Source organism: Phocoena sinus, chromosome 1 (assembly GCF_008692025.1).
Source record: "Phocoena sinus isolate mPhoSin1 chromosome 1, mPhoSin1.pri, whole genome shotgun sequence".
Lineage (NCBI taxonomy): Eukaryota > Metazoa > Chordata > Mammalia > Artiodactyla > Phocoenidae > Phocoena > Phocoena sinus.
In genome coordinates this window covers 142,020,889-142,042,711 of record NC_045763.1, presented here as the reverse complement: position 1 = coordinate 142,042,711, position 21,823 = coordinate 142,020,889, and the positions used below count along the sequence as shown (strand labels likewise).

General features: G+C 38.1%; 1 protein-coding gene across 1 annotated transcript in view; it reads left to right on the top strand.

The window, feature by feature from the left end:
• Nucleotides 1-1,091: 1,091 nt before the first annotated feature.
• LOC116739470 (elongation factor 1-alpha 1-like) overlaps nt 1,092-21,823 on the top strand; it is a 32,233-nt gene continuing 11,501 nt past the window's right edge. Inside the window, 1 exon segment of the mRNA XM_032603799.1 lies at nt 1,092-1,286. Within this exon segment, the coding sequence (XP_032459690.1) occupies nt 1,092-1,286 (195 nt within the window).

Sequence of the window (21,823 nt, the reverse complement as noted above, 5' to 3'; positions counted from 1 at the left end):
GAAAATCATAAAGAAAATATATTTATAGCACTGTATTGTTTTTATCGATACCGTAAGTTTACATGATCTATTTACAAGATGAATTATCTGTCCCTCAGTACCTACATCAATATTGTCTTATGTGATACAAATACTATAGACGTTTTATGTGTTACTAATACTAGATATCAGAATTGAAAAGATAGTGTGAAAAAGAAATTCATGTTTATTTACAGGTATAACCAATATATGCATTGATAACAAAGAAGCAGCAATACAATTGCTTTATTGTAGCCTAGTATAATTAATATGATTGCTTCCTGGTAGCCTAGCCTATATACTAGTGAAACAATCATTGTAAAATTTTTATAAAACTGTAAAAAACTGTCCCTTACTGACAAGGTACCTCCTGACTTCAAGTACAAAGCATCAATGCAACCAATCCAGAAAAAGTGTTCTCATTGTCCAAATCTTCTCGTACAATCAAAAGACTGGCAGCTGGTGTTTATCTTTTCCCTTCAAGCCTCAGGATTAACAGCTTTATAGATAAGGGAAGTCCTAGTCATAAACCTTGACTGCATTTACACAATACAGTAGATTTAGCCTATCCCTTCCTGCCTTTAAATCCTGATGCTTGCTTCTCTTCTTTAGTGATAAAATATCCTCTGTGGCTTCCCCCCACCTCCCCAGAATAGGGCAATTTCCTCTGATTAAAAACCTGTTCAGGCAGATAATCTTTCTCCTCCATGATATTTTTAGTGACATCTGGGAACTGGTCTGCTGTCTCTTGGTTGGCAGAATCTGCTTCTCCTGATATCGTGACATTTTAAAGCCAAATCTCTCTCTAAAATTATAAATTATCAAACCTTCCTTTGCTGGCATTAAATTCTCCAGCTTTAGACCTTTCACTTCCCTTTTGCGGTAAGTTATCATGTAATGACTTCGATTTTTCTGAAATCACAGTAGAGTCTATAGGTACGCCTTTCTTATAGCAATCCTGCACCTATATAAAAGCTGCGTTTTCTTCGATGATCTGATAAAGAAAGGCAAAGTGCTCTCAGATGAGCTGAAAACATTCCCAGGAAGATAAGCGTGGCTAGCACTTTCCCAATATGATTGGCAGACTAGAAAAAAAGTCCCTTTCCTTGGAGACTGATGTCCTGTGTGCAATAGAGAAGAGACGGGGAGAGTGCGGAGAGAGGAATGAGGCCATGCACTCAGCTGGCAATAATCACAGGAAGGTCGTGGCAGGAAGAAGAGCCAGCGCTGAAAAGCCTGTCCCCTATGGTTTCTACGGCCTTCTGATTGTACTATGCTAGGTACAGGTAACCGCTGTTCACTTTTCTTCTTCCTGCAGGAAGATTTGGCTATTCCTTGCAATATATTAGAAAAATACTCTTTTCCCGCTAATTAGAAGCCTCCTACATGGAAAGGCGACAGGTGGACCCAGTCTGCTGACCTAACCATCCGTGCACCCAAAGTAGCAAGTAGGGGTTTGGAGTTGCAGGAGAAAGACACTTAGGCATCAGAAGCATTCTATCTATTTATTTATGGCTGCATGGGCCTTAGTTGCGGCACTCAGGATCTTTCATTGTGGCGCGTGGGCTTCTTTCTAGTTGTGGTGTGCAGGCTCGGTAGTTGTGGCGCACGGGCTTAGTTGCTCTGCGGCATGTGGGGTCTTTGTTCCCTGACTGGGTATTGAACCCGCGTCCCCTGCATTGTAAGGTGGATTCTTAACCACTGGACCACCAGGGAAGTCCCTGTATCTTGTTTAAGCTACTTCTCCTTGTGCTCATATTTGATCCATTTATTTAAGAAAGAGAAGAAATATGATTATATGTAAATATAGGTGCTAACGTTAAGTATATGATAGGGTAAACCATTAAATTTTAAAAATATATTTACCAATAGGGAGTTTGAGTGAATAGGGTAGATGGAACAGGAATACAATCTAGACTTATGTGACTATAAGGGTAGATTTGCCCTTGGATCATGTAAATATATCACATACTTATAAGCATAAATTAAAATATCAATCACTTAATATAAAAAATAAGTGAAAACAATTGAGTGTCGTGTATTGAGTTAGTGACATAACCAAACAGGGAAAGACTATTTCAAATGACTTTGTAACACAGTAATTTGTCCATGGATCCCTAGTATGATATACTTTAAGAACAAAAAAAAATTGCAGAAATATCTTAAAACAATAATCATACTATTGTTGGTAGTGTTGATATTGCTATACATACAGTTGTGAGATAAATTTAATGGGCTATTTATGTTGGTGTTGTTTAGAATAAGGATACTTTTATGGGAGAAAGAAGATATAAATTAAGATTAATGATGTTAAATAAATATCCCATAGTCTAATTTAAACTGGAATTGAAAGTATGTATTCATGACGAATTTCATCTTAAAAATATGTGTTATCTAGTTCTGTTCACTGAAAAGTCCTGAAACAAAGGCCAACCCAGTAATACTGAACACTATTAGTACTAAAAGGCTTCTAAATACCCCTTCCCTTTAAAAGTTACCAGGACTTCTTGAAAAAAATGGCCGATTCTAGCTCTGGGGCAAAAAATGTACAAAATGAGACTGGAACCTTTTTTTTTTTTTTTTAACAAGTGTTTTTTACTATTGTTTTTGATAAACACTCTTAATTAAGGCCTAAGATATAAGGATATTTTCAGTCTTCTAATTTAATTTTTTTATATTTATTTTTTATTGGAATATAGTTGATTTACAATGTTGTGTTAATTTCTGCTGGACAGCAAAGTGATTAATATATATTATGTTACATATACATTATATATATATATGTATATATATATGCACATCCTTTTTTATATTCTTTTCCATTATGGTTTATCACAGGATATTGAATATAGTCCTCTGTGCTATATGGTAGGACCTTGTTATTTATCTATTCTATATACAATAGTTTGCATCTGCTAACCCCAAACTCCCAATCCACCCCTCCACTCCCCCCAGCCTTGGCAACCACAGATCTGTTCTCTATGTCTGTGGGTCTGTTTCATAGATAAATTCATTTGTGTCATATTTTAGATTCCACATATAAATGATAGCATACAGTATTTGTCTTTCTCTTTCTGACTTACTTCAGTTAGTATGATAAACTCTAGGTTCATTCATGTTGCTGCAGGTGGCATTATTTCATTCTTTTTTAATGGCTGAGTAGTATTGCTTTGTATATATATGCCACATCTTCTTTATCCATTCATCTGTTGATGGACATGTAGGTTGTTTCCATGTCTTGGCTATAGTGCTGCTATGAACATTGGGATGCATGTATCTATTTGAATTATAGTTTTGTCTGGATATATGCCCAGGAGTGGGATTGCTGGATCATATGGCAACTCTATTTTTTGTTTTCTGAAGAACCTCCATACAGTTTTCCATAGTGGCTGCACCAATGTACATTTCCACCAACAGTGTAAGAGGGTTCCCTTTTCTCCACACCCTCTCCAGCATTTATTATTTGTAGACTTTTTAATGATGGCTATTCTGACCAGTGTGAAGTGGTACCTCATTGTAGTTTTGATTCGCATTTCTCTAATAATTAGTGATGTGGAGCAACTTTTCATGTGCCTTTGGCCATCTGTATGTATTCTTTGGAGAAATGTCTGTTTATGTCTTCTGCTCACTTTTCAATTGGATTTTTTTGTTGTTGAGCTGTGTGAGCTGTTTGTATAATTTGGAAATTAAGCCCTTGTCAGTCATATTGTTTACAAGTATTTTCTCCCAGTCTGTAGGTTGTCTTTTCATTTTGTTTATGGTTTCCTTTGCACAAAAACTTATAAGTTTGATTAGGTTCCATTTGTTTCTTTTTGCTTTTATTTTTATTGCCTTGGAGACTGACCTAAGAAAACATTGGTACAATTTATGTTAGAGAATGTTTTGCCTACGTTCTCTTCTAGGAGTTTTATGGTGTCATGTCTTATATTTAAGTCTTTAATCCATTTTGAATTTATTTTTGTGTATGGTGTGAGAGTGTGTTCTAACTTCATTGATTTACATGTGGCTGTTAGACTGGAACATCTTATCATTCTGGAAAGCAAGATAGTACTACTATCAAATACCACTATGTTCATATCAAAAAGAAGCATGAACTAACCTAAAGATGGTATAATAAGGATACTAGTTGCAATTAATGCACATCAAATATGTTTACATCCACAGGTTAATAATGATGCCAAAAGATGAAATAAAACAAAAACTCTTGTCACCTTTGGAAGTTGTTAGTAAAACAACTCTTTATTTTGAAAGAAGTAAATAAAGGGAAAGAAGCACTTTCTTGCTTCTCCTATATGAAATATTCCTCAACGTAACTACACAGTTGATAAGAAAAAAAATCTCTTTATAAGAGTATTCCAGCTAATGATCCTGGAAGGAATGGTAAAATTAGCATTTCCCATTTCGTAACCTGAGTGAATTAGTGGATCTAGGCAATGATTTTTAGTAGCCAGCATCACAAAAAGAGACATCCGAACACTATATATGCACCACTACTTATGAAGTATTCTTGCAAAGAATTGAAGCTGAAGCCAAATAAATTTATCTAATTTCTGATAAATTAGAAACACAGGGGGCAGAGAAACACAGTAAAGAACATTACAGGGATATAATCAGCAAAATACAGACTATGGGAAACTTTACAGAAAACAAACTTTTTTCTTCAAAGAAAGATTTAAAAGAAAAGGACAGAGGATGATGGAGGGAGCACCCGTAAATTAGGAGTGACTAAGAAATTATATCCTCTGAATGCAAGGTATAGATCTTTGGATTCTGTTTAAAACATTAGTGAAGTAATAATCATTAGATAACACTGTCTGGATATCTGTCAATATGAAGGAATTAGGATTAATATTTTAAGGTGCAATAATGATATTGTGGTTTAGTTTTTAAAGAGTCCTTACTTTTTAGAGATACATATCAAAATATTTATAGATAAAGTAACATGATGTATGGAATTTTCTTTACAGTCATGTGGAGGTGGGGGAAAAAGCCATGATGAAGCAATATTGATAATTGATGAGTTGATAGTTGATGAAACAGAGTGATTCTTGGCTATTAAACTATATTTGTATATGCTTGAAAATTTTTTTAATGTAAAAAAAAATATTGATGCCTTGATTCTTTCCCAGATTCCAATTTAAGTAGATGATCTGGGTGGCAGTAAGTCCTTGAGATGATGAATTCTTATTTAGTCTGAGTTAAACAAGAAACCAGGAGCTGAAACTGCAGTTTCAGAGCAGATTGAAGAGTAGCTGTGTGATATAATAGAAAGAGCACTGGAGGGAGGTCGGGGGAATTTGATTGACTTGGTTTTACCAAGTCAAGTGGAACTAGACGAGTCAGTTTACCTCTTTGGGCCTAAGTTTCTTCATCTGTAAAAGGCAAGTTTAGGTTATTTAATTTCTAACTTTCTTTCCAGCTTTTGCTGTGCTTGAGAGGAGTGAATGATCTTGAGTGTATTGAGGTGCCCAGTCTTACACCATTATTTTCTTAACTATTTTTTTTCCCAACCAAATGATCCCTTTGGTCTTTGGGATAAATGTGTTTGCTTCTCCTTGGAACCTAACTGAACTCTCTTATACTCTTAGGATTGTTCACATTTAACTGCTCACCTCACTGTGGGGCTCAGCTAGTAGCAGCTGCCTGGTCCCCACGTGCGGTCCTTTTCTTTCACTGTACATACATTTCATGAGTCCTATAGAGTTAACGAAGGGTGTTAGAGACTGAGGCAAAAAAAAATTTTAAACCAAACAGACAATAATAAACCAGCATTTTTGTCCTTGTAGAATTTATGATTCTTGTGTGGAGAGTTATATAAACGTTAACACACAATGAGTTGAATGTGTAAAAAGTATAATACATGGACAGCTGGATCAGTGGGGAAGTATCAGAAGTTTGTCAACAGGGGAATGACAAGTGCATTTTTGTATATTTGATATATCTTTGTGGCAATGGTGTAAAGTGATCTCCGTTCAGCAAGGCAGCTCAGCTTGGTGGTTAAGAAAATGGATCTCTCAATGCGAGACTTTGTGCTTGAAAACCGGATCTGCTGCTTATTAGCTGGTGACTGGGACAGGTTATTAACTTCTCTTTGCTTCAAATCCCTCATCTGCACAGTGGAGATCATTATCCGTATGGTTTCCACTAAATGCATATCACTTTCATACTATCATAAAGTTGAAAAATTGGAAGTCAAACCATCATAAGTCAGAGACCACTGTAGTACCATTTTTCACGGGGCTGTTTTAAGTATTAAATGAGTTAATAAATGTTAAGCACTTAGGATAATACCTATCTCAGAGTAAATACTATGTAACAATGTGCAATACGAATAAACATTATATTTTATATAATATAAAATAATACTTCGCTATTATTATTCATTTACTTTATGGCATAAAAAATACTTCTACTAGTACCAATTCTGAAGAGAGTGGTCCCTGGAGAAGATATTTGGTTGTCATAATTCCGCTACATATAACGCAAAAGGGGGCATAAAATATACCTCCATCACTTATGAAGAAGTATAAAATAGAAGTATAAAGTAAAATAGTATAAAATAGAATGTGCAAAGCAAAGAAAATAATTCTGAGACGAAATGAAACAAATGTAGACAATTATAAAAATGTGTCTGGAGGGAATTCTCATTAGGTTGAAAATTATGGTGAGCAATTTATTTGACATATTTTAATCAAATGTCCTGAATTAGGAGTCACAGCTAAATATACCCATGATGAAATCTTGTCAGCTGGAAACACACAGACATATAATAAACACACATTTTTCTTTATTTTCAAAAACAGATGTTCTGAGGTTTTGAAATGTGTATTTGTGCCCACATATCACTAGGGAATATTAAAATTACTCCCTCCTTACAAGACTGGAAACCTGTTTCACTAAAAGAATCATGGCTTCCTTGGCTTATGTTTGGGAGGGCATTCTCAAGTTGGTCAGTTCTTGAAAACATGAGCCACATCTTCTTTTAGGAGGTTAAATCTTACCCTAATTAAATAGTAGTCACCACATACTTAGCCAATCATAACAAAAACATGTGGTGAAATATTTAAGCTGGAGAGAAAATGTATTCCTTGGGGGCCCAGTGGATCTCTTGAGGTGACAGAAGAGGCCATGTAGAGGAAAGCAAATATTCTTTGGCTCTTATGGGATAATTGGAGCCTTAACTATATTAGATAAATCAGTGGCTGGGTTGGTGATAGTGCTAAAAACTGTTAGTGTCTTTGGCCTTACACTTAGAGGATGCTTTTCAGGGCAACATCTCAGAAACATATACAAGTAACTTCTTAAAGGATGATGATAAAACATGTAGCCACCTATTCATGGAGATGAAGTGAATGTAAAGGAAAGGCCATTCCCTGGGTCCATATAAAGCTAAGATTGGAAAAAGGATTTCGATCAAGAAGGCTTCCTTTATTCATATACGGTTTCTTCGTTTAAAGACTTGAATTTTAGAGGCTCATTTTGTGAAAATTCAAGCTCCTTCCCTCCCTTCCCTCCCGAATCTCTACAGTCATCTAGCAGATTTCAGCACACTGAGGAACATTTTTTACTTTATGACGGTTGAGGAAGATGATTTTAAAATTACACATGAGCTTGTACCCTGTGATGATTTTTGCCAAACAGCAAGACTTCTACGGGAGCCCACAGAATGTGGTGTGACTGAGGGGTCCTGGGGAAAGCACCTGGGTCATGAAGGAGGTTTATTCCTTTAACTATTTAAATACATACCTTGCACAAGGAATGGTTAGAGTTATTGACTAGCTCTGTATTTGGGATCAGTCTACAACAAAGTAGTTCTTGTGAAAACAGGACCCTTGGAAGGGCTCTGGAGAGGACAGGTATTAGAAATCAAGGTATGAGGGCTTCAAAAATATAAGTGGAATGTCACAATGTAATCAAGAGCCTGACTGATTTTCTACGTGTATTTTTTCTACTTCTTGCCTGCCTCCTTTTCATCCTCTCCATGTGCACAGCAACTCACTCATTCTGTTCAGCTCTGTTACACACATTTACTCACCCTTGCCTTTCAATGGGAATGAGTATTGTACTGTAGCTGCCAACTAAGTGTCCACATCTTCATTAGGCTGTGATTGTACCGTCCCATGCTAAGGATGCCTGAGTGTCTGAGCTACCTTCCAGGTATAAATTTGTTCGTATTGTTTCCTCTTAAGCCACGTGGACTCCCTGACCTAGAAACCTGGGAAATAGATATCATTGCACATAGATGTCTAATCATGATGATGGTGATAATGATAGCTGATTAGAAACTATTATTATTCCCTTTTTACAGATGAGGGAATTGAAACCCTTGGAGCTTAAGTATCCTATCCAGCTCCACACCAGAGGTAACCCAGGCTGTGTGTTTCTGGAGCTCATGCTTTTAATTCATTACCTGTACTCGACTTTTACTTACAGATACTCAGCTCAAATAACTAAAGAATATTTATATCAAAATTTACAGATTGTTTTGTGCAACTTAGTTGAAAATAGCCTGTTTCTGCCTTTTTTTCTGTATGCCCTTGGGGAAACCTCAAGGTCACTTGCAGATCACCAGGGCCCATTGCTTTCTGCTGGCAACAGCCACTCATATGTTCTGCTGCTCCTGCGTGTACCTGTGACCTGAGGGATCATTTCACTGAGGCTCTCCTGGGAGTTGCTTGCATATCTCCTCATTGGGAATGGCCCCCTCAACCCTAGGGTGAGAAGATGTCAGGGATCAGACGTGTGATGCCTCTCCAGTGAGTCACACACCCCTCTCCTCCTGAGATCCTCTTGTCCTGCTTCTGCCTGGATATCACCAGCTGTGCTTCTCCACTTGAAGTTACTCATCCCTGCTGTTCCTTCAGTTCTGCTCAAAAGTGGGTGGCTGTCTGACCCAATGGAACAGTTTAACTGTCTTGAAATTTCTTTTCTTTAAAATGCTGAGGTACTTCAGGCAAACCAAGTACCTATGTAAACAACAAACAGTGCCCTTCCAAATAATCGCCATGGATAATCCATATACTTACCATACACTTTCAGCCCATACAGATCTGTACATGCTTTTATGTCTCCAAGTGTAGTGGCAGGTGGTAGGCACCAGAGAGGTCTTCACCACTAAACTAAGGCAAGACAGAGGTCGCCTTGGAACAGCTAAGGATAGCCCTCTTAGTTCTAGGAAGAGAGTAAAATTAAATCTATTGTATTTTGAGAGTTTTTAAAAATTGGGATTCAACTCTGAGAGGTAGAAACATTAGATCTAAGGCTGACTAATTCTCTTGGGATGACTTGTTCAGGTTCAGGGAAGTGTCTGTGTAGGTGAACTAAGTGAACTTATTGACAGAGGATACATCAAGTGTTAGTATTCAAATGCAGTATGGACAGAGGGTCCATGGTGCTAGAGATTTTCTTTCCCCAAGGCATTGTTGGGAAAGAGCCCTGTCCTGGCACCCATAGGAGCAGCTCTAGCAGAGGATTCTATATTTACCCCTGGCTTTAGATCCAACATGTGTGAAAGGCCTTGTTGGTACAAAGAATGTTTTTCTTCCCAGCATCTTCCATCCTAAGACTCATTCTGGATTGCCTTGTGTCTTCTGCCAAAGTGACTCCACTATTGTTATGTAGCTTGGTTCTATCACAGGCCAAATTTCTATAACTTCACACCTGCAGGAAAACTGGAAACTGAAAGAACTTCCATCAATAGGACCCTGGGCATCTTGTCTGGGAGCTTTTCACTGAGCATAACACTGAGGTGTGAATAGACTGCCATAAAGCAATTGGCTTCTGTGAGGAACTATGCTGCCCCACTGGCTGTGGCTTTTATTTAAGATTGGGGCTTTGCATTACTTTATGAACTTCAAGGCATGATTCACCAAGGCCAATTTCTCATCAGAATCAGTGACTGTCTACCATAATTGCATACATCAAGAGAGGTCTGAGATGGATTGGTCTCTCTCTCCAGACTCTTAAACATGAGGGGAATCTCTAGAGGTAGGAATCTGGAGGATGATAGTTTTGATTTCTAGATAATCTGCTATTGCCACAAGTGTAGGCTCAAGCATTTGCATTTTGGAAATAGACAGGGAGAAGCCAGTGTGAACAGATACCCCAGATATCATATGTTTACAGCCGTAGGTATGTATGCGGCTGTATATATATTTATGCATGTGAGGGGTAATGGGAAGGAAAAGTTTACTTTGAATAGTAACATATCGTCACTGGGAAAACAGAGTAGATACCAGACTGAGGTTCAAAAGTATGGAGTTGGTTCATCTTCTATAAATATAGAATGTCTATTCGTTCTTCCAGTAAATTCAAGCTTCTAGTTACACCTATAAATCATGACTCACCCAGTATAGACACAACATCAGAACCACGATTTAATAAAAATCAAGTTAAAAAGTTGAGCAAAATTTCAGACATGCTAAGCAGTTATAAGGATTTTACATGTCTCTGTCCTTACTTTCTTCCAAATTACTAAATATGAAACACCACCATGCATGTTGGTCTCAGTAACACTAGCTGCTGTAACAAATAAATCCCCACATTTCAGTGGCTTATCACAATAAAAACTTGTCTCTAGCTTAGGTAACATGCCAGTGAAGAGGCTCCTGGTTGGTAAAGTGACCAGCTGTCCTGGTTTACCTATGATGGAGGGGGATCCAGAGATGAGAGATTGTCAGTGTTAAAACTGGGAATGTTCTGGGCAAACTAGAACAAGTTGGTTACCCTACTGATCAAACAACTCTTCTCACAGGGGTGATCAGGGTACACGGGTTTCCTGCACTTTATGGATTCAACATCTTTACCATTTTACCTCCAAGGCTGTCCTGAGGGCTATGTTCATTCCCATCCAGCCATAAAAGGAAAAGAATATGGAAGCTCTCATGGGAGTTACACATAAAAAATGCAACATCTGTGAGGTGCCATAAAGCAAAGTGCAGTAAAATGAGGTCAGCCCATATATCACTTCCACTTGGCTGGAATTTGGTTACATGGCTACATGTAATTTTAACAGAGTCTGGAGGAAAATAACCTATTTGTGCTCCCAGGAGGAAAAGGAGAATATCGTCAATCTCTACCATACCTAAGGAGGTTGGACCCCAGGAGTCAGGGTTTCAACCTTGATAAAGATCCTAGCCCATAAATAAGGCTTTGGACCAGTGAAGTCACCCACCTTTGAGGGACCATGCTTTCATAGACAATTGTTTACCAGCAGTGACTTATGTGGACTAATAATCAGAGTCTCCAATGCTCTGTACCTTATGTAAGACCCCTGAGATCTTTGTGAAGGTGACATCAGTAATGACTCAGTTTGACATTTTCTCCATTCAGGGAAAAGGAAGACGTTAAGCTGACTCAGAGGATGTTTTAGCTATAGCTTCACAACAAACCACCACAAAATGTCAGTGGCTTAACACACGAGCTTTTCACTATTATGTGTTGGCGGATGGGTTGACTTTATCTGACCTAGGCTAGGCTTGGCTCTATTCTGTGGGTTGGATACAGGTCTGTTGCATGTGTCCCTCATCCTTCTTTGGGCCAGCAACATGTTCTCCTCATGGAGAAAGGCAGAAACGCAAAAGGAGTGAACAGAAACATATGGTTTTTCTTAAGGCCTAGATTCAAACCTGGTCCAGTTTCACTTCCCTCATATTTCATTGGTCAAAGCAAGTCATATGACCAATCCCAACATCTATGGAGTAAGGAAATGTACTCCTCTCATGGAGATGGGGAGAAGAGAGAGCGAACATATGCTTGTTAATAATTTAATATACAACAGAAAAATGAAGTAAAGATTATATATTACCTGAAGTTAGAATTATGTTTACTTCTTAAAGATAGAAGACCAAATAAGGAAGACTGGAAACTATCTCAGAAACAGCACAAACTTTTGGTGTCTCTCTCTGTGACAGGATGGAATATACAGCAGGACTCCTAAAGAACTGGAATGATGGTCCATCACCATTGAAGATAAAATAGCATGTCTACTGATCCAGCCATCTTCTGTTCCCCTGATGAGTGGAAGTCTATCATTCCCACTGCTTTTTCTGAATGCACTGAAGAAAGGGTCTTATTGAGTCATCAGTACTTGTTCCCACCCAGTATTGGGCTATGTTTCCTTCTCTGTTACCTCATGGCTTATTGAACTTCCTTGGGTGTTAGCACCAATCATTAACCCTACCAGTTAGCAGGGCACAAGACCATCTGTATAAAAAATTGCCTCTCAATGATTTCCTCAAAGGGAAGTACTGGGTATAGCAGAGATTGAAATGTTATAGATTTCCTGAACATTGTCATTCATTCATTCATTTTTTCATTTTCAATATTCATCAAATACCTGAGGATATGAGGATAAAGGCACAAAACATGTAAATAGGAAAACATAGTTTAATGGGAAAGAAAGAAATACAAATAAAACGGTGTTCCTTGAGTCTATAACATGTATCTCTTTTTACATTTTAATGTTTCTAAAATATAAAAGTATCTTATAATTGATATCCGTGAAACTTTCTAGGCATTAGGCAGTGAATAGGTGTGATATAGTTCTGAGTGTACAAACAGCTTCTTATCAAATCTATCAGTTTACTGCATTGTAGTCTTGCATAAATTGTTTATACTGGTAGCACAATCTCTGGTTTGAATTTCAATTTAAATCCTGATTTTAACTTGAACTTAAAACAAAAACTAACCTATGATGCAATATTAAAATGAGAAAGTATTGTATATCCAGAAGGTTGCCCACTGAAGCCAAAATATTTAATTACTGAAAATGTGAACTGCTAAATATCCTAGAATAGATTATAGATTATGCAAAATTGGGAAGATTTGGTGTGATCGATTAATGTATAGTGAAGAAGTATTACTCAGGTAATAATCATATTTGTCAAAACCTTCTGACTTTCAATAGGAGCTTTTAAATTCCATGATATTTAATTCATTAAAGAAGAGAAAATTATGAATTTAGTCCATAGGAAATGCAGAAGAAATTATGTTCTTTGATAAACCTCAAATTTATAATGTGATCCCTAAATACACTGTTGAAGTAGAGGTCATGAACACAAACTCTGGAAGCAGTGTTGCTGTGATGAGATGACTGACTACTGATTACCAAAGTTGATTTAAAAGATCTTAGATATTTTTTTTGAATTTATTTGATCCTTTATTTTATTTCATATGGAAAAGCTAATTTCTTCTTAAATTTATATTGCTTATGTTCTCACTAGCTACGTTCTACAATCCAAATGCTGCCTTTTAGTGTAATATCATCTAAACAAATGCAGACAAATGGAACGTTCTCTATCAAATTACAATTATACCTTGAAATATAAAAGAGCCTGATAAAGTTTTCTATTCAAAATGTGTTTCTTTCAACATTATTTTGCCCAAAAAACATAAATGAAGTTCCAATCAACCACTTTTTTCCCCTTGAACTTCAAGATAATTCTGTGTTAACTTTTCTAGATGTAGCTCCAGTTTATAATTCACTGTTATAAAATCAATTATTTCAGTTTTCTGAGAAACTAGTCCTTTCATTAACAACAGCAACAAAACTATTCAAGTTTACAACAAATAAGCTAAATTCAATCCATAAATTCTTTTTTAGAACTAAAGTTTAATATATCTTCATATAAAACTAATTATTCTCAAAAAACTTCCATTAAATATTATCTATCACTTTGACCAATTATCTATTCCCAATAGTCTTATTTAATTAATTATTTATTTCCCCCCGATAGTGTTTATTTATTTATTTATTTTTAACATCTTTATTGGAGTATAATTGCTTTACAATGGTGTATTAGTTTCTGCTGTATCAAAAAGTGAATCAGCTCTACGTATCCATACATCCCCATATACCCTCCCTCTTTCATCTCCCTCCCACCCTCCCTATCCCACCCCTCTAGGTGGTCACAAAGCACCAAACTGATCTTCGTGTGCTATGCGGCTGCTTCCCACTAGCTATCTACTTTACATTTGGTAGTGTATATATGTGTATATATGGCCATGCCACTCTCTTACTTCATCCAGCTTACGCTTCCCCCTCCCTGTGTCCTCAAGTCCATTCTCTACGTCTGCGTCTTTATTCCTGTCCTGCCCCTAGGTTCTTCAGAACCATTTTTTTCTTTTCCCTTTCTTTAGATTCCACATATATATGTGTTAGCATAAAGTATTTGTTTTTCTCTTTCTGACTTGCTTCACTCTGTATCACTGACTCTAAGTCCATCCACCTCAATACAAATAACTCAATTTTGTTTTTTGTTTCTTTTTATGGCTGAATAATATTCCATTGTATATATGTATATACATGTATATATATGTATATATACATATACATATATATGTATACATTCGATCTTCATCCATTTATCTGTAGATGGACACTTAGGTTGCTTCCATGTCCTGGCTATTGTAAATAGTGCTTCAGTGAACATTCTGGTACATGACTCTTTATGAATTATGGTATTCTCAGGGCATATGCCCACTAGTGGGATTGCTCGGTCATATGGTAGCTCTAGTTTTAGCTTTTAGGGAACCTCCATACCCTTCTCCATAGTGGGTGTATCAATTTACGTTCCCACCAACAGTGCAAGAGGGTTCCCTTTTCTCCACACCCTCTCCAGCATTTACTGTTTGTAGACTTTTTGATGATGGCCATTTTGACCGGTGTGAGGTGATACCTCACTGTAGTTTTGATTTGCATTTCTCTAATGATTAGTGATGTTGACCATCCTTTCATGTGTTTGTTGACAATCTGTATATCTTCTTTGGAGAAATGTCTATTTAGATCTTCTGCCCAGTTTTGGATTGAGCTGTTTGTTTTTTTGATATTGAGCTGCATGAGCTGCTTGTATATTTAGGAGATTAATCCTTTGTCAGTTTCTTCATTTGCAAATATTTTCTCCCATTCTGAGGGTTGTCTTTTCATCTTGTTTATGGTTTCCTTTGCTGTGCAAAAGCTTTTAAGTTTCATTAGGACCCATGTGTTTATTTTTATTTCCATTACTCTAGGGGGTGTGTCATAAAGGATCTTGCTGGGTTTCCCTGGTGGTGCAGTGGTTGAGAGTCTGCCTGCCAACGCAGGGGACATGGGTTTGTGCCCTGGTCCGGGAAGATCCCACATGCTGTGGAGCGGCTGGGCCTGTGAGCCATGGCTGCTGAGCCTGCACGTCCGGAGCCTGTTCTCCACAGTGGGAGAGGCCACAACAGTGAGAGGCCCACGTACAGCCAAAAAAAAAAAAAAAAAAAAGGATCTTGTCGTGATTTATGTCATAGAGTGTTCTACCTTTGTTTTCCTCTAAGAGTTTTATAGTGTCTGGCTTTACATTTAGGTCTTTAATCTGTTTTGAGTTTATTTTTGTGTATGGTGTTAGGAAGTGTTCTAAATTGATTCTTTCACATGTAGCTGTCCAGTTTTCCCAGCACCATTTATCAAGAGGCTGTCTTTACTGCATTGTATATTCTTGCCTCCTCTATGAAAGACAAGATTACCATATGTGCGTGGGTTTATCTCTGGGCTTTCTATCCTGTTCCATTGATCTATATTTCTGTTTTTGTGGCAGTACCATACTGTCTTGATTACTGTAGCTTTGTAGTGTAGTCTGAAGTCACAGAGCCTGATTCCTCCAGCTCCATTTTTTTCCCTCAAGACTGCTTTGGCTATTCGGGGTCTTTTCTGTTTCTATACAAATTGTGAAATTTTTTGGTTCTAGTTCTGTGAAAAATGCCAATGGTAGTTTGATAGGGATTGCATTAAATCTGTAGATTGCTTTGGATAGCATAGTAATTTTCACAATGTTGATTCTTCCAATCCAAGAACATGGTATATCTCTCCATCTGCTGGTATCATCTTTAATTTCTTTCATCAGTGTCTTATAGTTTTCTGCATATGGGTCTTTTGTTTCCTTAAGTACGTTTATTCCTAGGTATTTTATTCTTTTTGTTGCAGTGGTAAATGGGAGGGTTTCCTTAATATCTTTTTCAGATTTTTCATCATTAGTGTATAGGAGTTCAAGAGATTTCTGTGCATTAATTTTGTACCCTGCTACTTTACCAAATTCATTGATTAGCTCTAGTAGTTTTCTGGCAGTGTCTCTAGGATTCTTTATGTATAGTGTCATGTCATCTGCAAACAGTGACAATTTTACTTCTTCTTTTCCTATTTGGATTCTTTTATTTATTTTTCTTCTCTGATTCCTGTGGCTAAAACTTCCAAAACTATGTTGAATAATAGTGGTGAGAGTGGGCAACCTTGTCTTGTTCCTGATCTTGGTGGAAATGGTTTCAATTTTTCACCATTGAGAACGATGTTGGCTGTGGGTTTGTCATATATGGCGTTTCTTATGTTGTGGTAAGTTCCCTCTTTGCCTACTTTCTGGAGGGTTTTTATAATAAATGGGTGTTCAATTTTGTTGAAAGCTTTTCTGCATCTATTGAGATGATCATATGGTTTTTCTCCTTCAATTTGTTAATATGGTGTATCACATTGATTGATTTGCGTATATTGAAGAATGTTGCATTCCTGGGATAAACCCCACTTGATCATAGTGTATGATCCTTTTAATATGCTGTTGGATTCTGTTTGCTAGTATTTTGTTGAGGATTTTTGCATCTATGTTCATCAGTGATATTGGTCTGTAGTTTTCTTTGTGACGTCTTTGGTTTTGGTGTCAGGGTGATGGTGACCGCATAGAATATTTTTGGGAGTGTTCCTCCCTCTGTTATATTTTGGAAGAGTTTGAGAAGGATAGGTGTTAGCTCTTCTCTAAATGTTTGGTAGAATTCACCCGTGAAGCCATCTGGTCCTGGGCTTTTGTTTGTTAGAAGATTTTTAACCGCAGTTTCAATTTCAGTTCTTGTTATTGGTTTGTTTATATTTTCTATTTCTTCCTGGTTCAGTCTTAAAAGGTTGTGCTTTTCTAAGAATTTGTTCATTTCTTCCAGGTTGTCCATTTTATTGGCATAGAGTTGCTTGTAGTAATCTCTCATGTTCCTTTGTATTTCTGCAGTGTCAGTTGTTACTTCTCCTTTTTCATTTCTAATTCTGTTGATTTGAGTGTTTCCCTTTTTTTCTTGATGAGTCTCGCTATTGATTTATCAATTTTGTTTATCTTCTCAAAGAACCAGCTTTTAGTTATATTGATCTTTGCTATTGTTTCATTCGTTTCTTTTTCATTTATTTCTGATCTGATTTTTATGATTTCTTTCCTTCTGCTAACTTTGAGTTTTTTGTTCTTCTTTCTCTAATTGCTTTAGGTGTAAGGTTAGGTTGTTTATTTGAGATTTTTCTTGTTTCTTGAGGTAGGATTGTATTGCTATAAACTTCCCTCTTAGAACTGCTTTTGCTGAAACCTGTAGGTTTCGGGTCGTCGTGTTTTCATTGTCCTTTGTTTCTACATATTTTTTATTTCCTCTTTGATTTCTTCAGTGATATCTTGGTTATTTAGCAGTGTGTTGTTTAGCCTCCATGTATTTGTATTTTTTACAGTTCTTTTTTCCTGTAATTGATATCTAGTCTTATAGCATTATGGTCAGAAAAGATACTTTATATGATTTCAATTTTCTTAAATTTACCAAGGCTTGATTTGTGACCCAAGATATGATCCACCCTGGAGAATCTTTCATGAGCACTTGAGAAGAAAGTGTATTCTGTTGTTTTTGGATGGAATGTCCTATAAATATCAATTAAGTCAATCTTGTTTAATGTGTCATTTAAAGCTTGTGTTTCCTTATTTATTTTCATTTTTGATGATCTATGCATTGGAGAAAGTGGGGTGTAAAGTCCAGTATTATGATTGTGTTACTGTGGATTTCCTCTTTTATGGCTATTAGCATTTGCCTTATATATTGAGGTGCTCCTATATTGGGTACATAAATATTTACAATTGTTATATCTTAATCTTGGATTGATCCCTTGACCATTATGTAGTGTCATTCTTTGTCTCTTGTAATAGTCTTTATTTTAAAATCTATTTTCTGGTATGAGAATTGCTACTCCAGCTTTCTTTTGATTTCCATTTGCATAGAATATCTTTTTCCATCCCCTCACTTTCAGTCTGTATGTGTCCCTTGGTCTGACATGGGTCTCTTGTAGGCAGCATATATATGGGTCTTGTTTTTGTATCCATTCAGCCAGTCTATGTCTTTTGGTTGGTGCAGTTAATCCATTTACATTTAAGGTAGTTATCAATATGTATGTTCCTATGACCATTTTCTTAACTGTTTTGGGTTTGTTATTGTAGGCCTTTTCCTTCTCTTGTGTTTCCTGCCTAGAGAAGTTCCTTTAGCATTTGTTGTAAAGCTGGTTTGGTGGTGCTGAATTCTCTTAGCTTTTGCTTGTCTGTAAAGCTTTTAATTTCTCTGTCAAATCCGAATGAGATCCTTGCTGGGTAGAGTAATCTTGGTTGTAGGTTTTCCCCTTTCATCACTTTATATATGTCCTGCCACACCCTTTTGGCTTGCAGAGTTTCTGCTGAAAGATCAGCTGTAAACCATATGGGGATTCCCTTGTATGTGATTTGTTGCTTTTCCCTTGCTGCTTTTAATATTTTTTCTTTGCATTTAATTTTTGATAGTTTGATTAATATGTGTCTTGGTGCGTTTCTCCTTGGATTTGTCCTGTATGGGACTTTCTGCACTTCCTAGACTTGATTGACTATTTCCTTTCCCACACTAGGGAAGTTTTCAACTATCATCTCTTCAAATATTTTCTCAGTTCCTTTCTTTTTCTCTTCTTCTTCTGGGACCACTATAATTCTAATGTTGTTGTGTTTAATGTTGTCACAGATGTCTCTGAGACTGTCCTCAATTCTTTTCATTCTTTTTTCTTTATTCTGCTCTGTGGTAGTTATTTCCACTATTTTATCTTCCAGGTCACTTATCCGTTCTTCTGCCTCAGTTATTCTGCTATTGATTCCTTCTAGAGAATTTTAAATTTCATTTATTATGTTGCTCATCATTGTTTGTTTGCTCTATAGTTATTCTAGGTCCTTTTAAAACATTTCTTGTATTTTTTCCATTCTATTTCCAAGATTTTGGATCATCTTTACTATCATTACTCTGAATTCTTTTTCAGGTAGACTGCCTATTTCCTCTTCATTTGTTTGGTCTGGTGGGTTTTTACCTTTCTTCTTCATCTGCTGTGTATTCCTCTGTCTTCTCATTTTGCTTAATTTACTGTGTTTGGGGTCTCCTTTTCAGAGGCTGCAAGTTCGTAGTTCCCATTTTTTATGTTGTCTGCCCCCAGTGGGTAAGTTTGGTTCAGTGGGTTGTGTAGGCTTCCTGTTGGAGGGGACTGATGCCTGTCTTTTGATGGGTGAGGCTGGATCTTGTCTTTCTGGTGGGCAGCACCACATCCTGTGGTGTGTTTTGGGGTGTATGTGAACTTATTATGATTTTAGTCAGCCTCTCTGCTAATGGGTGGGGTTGTGCTCCTGTCTTGCTAGTTGTTTGGCATAGGGTGTCGCACTGGAGCTTGCTGGTTGTTGAGTGGAGCTGGGTCTTAGTGTTAAGATGGAGATATCTGGGAGAGCTCTCACTGATTGATAATATGAGGGGCCAGGAGGTCTCTGGTGGATCAATGTTCTGAAATCGGCTCTCCCACCTCAGAGGCTCAGGCCTGACACCTGGCTGGATCACGAAGACCCTGTCAGCCACACGGCTCAGAAGAAAAGGGAGGGGAAAAAAAAACAAAGAGAAAAATAAAATAATTAAAATTAAAAATTAAAAAATTATTAAAATAAAATATTAAAAAGTAATTAAAGAAAATAAAGAAGGGAGCAACCAAACCAATAAACAAATCCACCAATGATAACAAGTGCTAAAAAGTATACTAAAATAAAAACCGGACAGATGGGACCCTAGGACAAATGGTAAAAGCAAACCTATACAGACAAATTCACACAAAGACACAGACACATACACACTGCAAAAAAGAGAGAAGGAAAAAAAAGTGTATACGTATATATATGTATATATATATATATATATATATATATATATATAAAGGAAGAGAGCAACCAATTCAATGAACAAATCTACCAATGATAATAAACTCTAAATACTAAGCTAAGATAAAGATATAAATCAGAAACTAGTCAGTCGTATACAACAAACCCCAAGTCTACAGTTGCTCCCAACGTCCACCTCCTTAATTTGGGATGATTCATTGTCTATTCATGTATTCCACAGATGCAGGGTACATCAAGTCGATTGTGGAGCTTTAATCCATGGCTCCTGAGGCTACTGGGAGAAATTTCCCTTTCTCTTCTTTGTTCTCACAGCCCCCAGGGGCTCAGCTTTGGATTTGGCCCCGCCTCTGCGTGTAGGTCGCCTGATGGCGTCTGTTCTTCGCTCAGACAGGACAGGGTTAAAGGAGCAGCCGCTTCGGGGCCTCGGGCTCACTCAGGCCGGGGGTGGGAGGGGCACGGAGTCTGGGGAGGGCCTGCAGCGGCAGAGGCCGGCCGTGACGTTGCACCAGCCTGAGGCGCGCCGTGCGATCTCCCGGGGAAGTTGTCCCTGGATCACCGCACCCTGGCAATGGCGGGCTGCACAGGCTCCCGGGAGGGGAGGTAGGCATAGTGACCTGTGCTTGCACACACGCTTCTTGGTGGCGGCAACAGCAGCCTTAGCGTCTCATGCCCGTGTCTGGGGTCTGCACTGATAGCCTCGGCTGGCGCCTGTCTCTGGAGCTCGTTTAGGCGGTGCTCTGAATCCCCTCTCCTCGTGCACCAGGAAACAAGGAGGAAAGAAAAAGTATCTTGCCTCTTCGGCAGCTCCAGCCTTTTTCCCGGACTCCCTCCCAGCTAGCCGTGGTGCACTAGTCCCCTTCAGGCTGTGTTCACGCCGCCAACCCCAGTGCTCTCCCTGCGATCCGACCGAAGCCCAAGCCTCAGCTCCCAGCCCCACCCGCCCCTGCGGGTGAGCAGACAAGCCTCTCGGGCTGGTGAGTGCAGGTCGGCACCGATCCTCCCGGTGCGGGAATCTCCTCGCTTTGCCCTCCGCACCCCTGTTGCTTGCTCTCCTCCGTGGCTCTGAAGCTTCCCCCTCCACCACCCACAGTCTCAGCCCACAGAGGGGCTTCCTAGTGTGTGGAAACCTTTCCTCCTTCACAGCTGACTCCCACTGGTGCAGGTCCCATCCCTATCTTACGTGGGGAGTTTCTTGCCTTTTGGGAGGTCTGAGGTCTTCTGCCAGCGTTCAGTGGGTGTTCTGTAGGAGTTGTTCCACGTGTAGATGTATTTCTGATGTATTTGTAGGGAGGAAGATGATATTCACGTCTTACTCCTCCACCATGTTGAAGGTCCTCTTGATCTTAGATATTTGAGTGAAGAAGATTTAAACTCATATTTCAGAGGGGAATCAGGGAAGGCTACTGGGAAAGAGAAAAAAACCTGAATTAAATTTTGAGTATGAATGGCAGTTAGCTAAATAAATAAGTGAAGCAAGGACATTCTCAGCAGTGGTAATAGAATATGGAAAGGAATGGAGATGTGATGAAGGCAGTGGGGTTCAGTGAAGTACTTCTACTTAACCAAAACCTGTGATACAAATGCAATGGTGGAGAGAGATAAACAGGGAGAAACAGGACAAGAGTCAGGACAAGAAACATCTTTTGTCCCATAGTTAGGGTTTGGAATGTATAATGAAGGCACTGGGGAGGCACTTCACATCACTAGTGAAATGATCAGATCTGTTTCAGAAAGATCACTCAGGAAAGAGTATGGATGTGGATAATGGGTCAGCCTAGATGTCTCACCCCAGAGGAGGACTAGAGGCAAAAAGCCCAGGTAGGAAATGATAAACACAA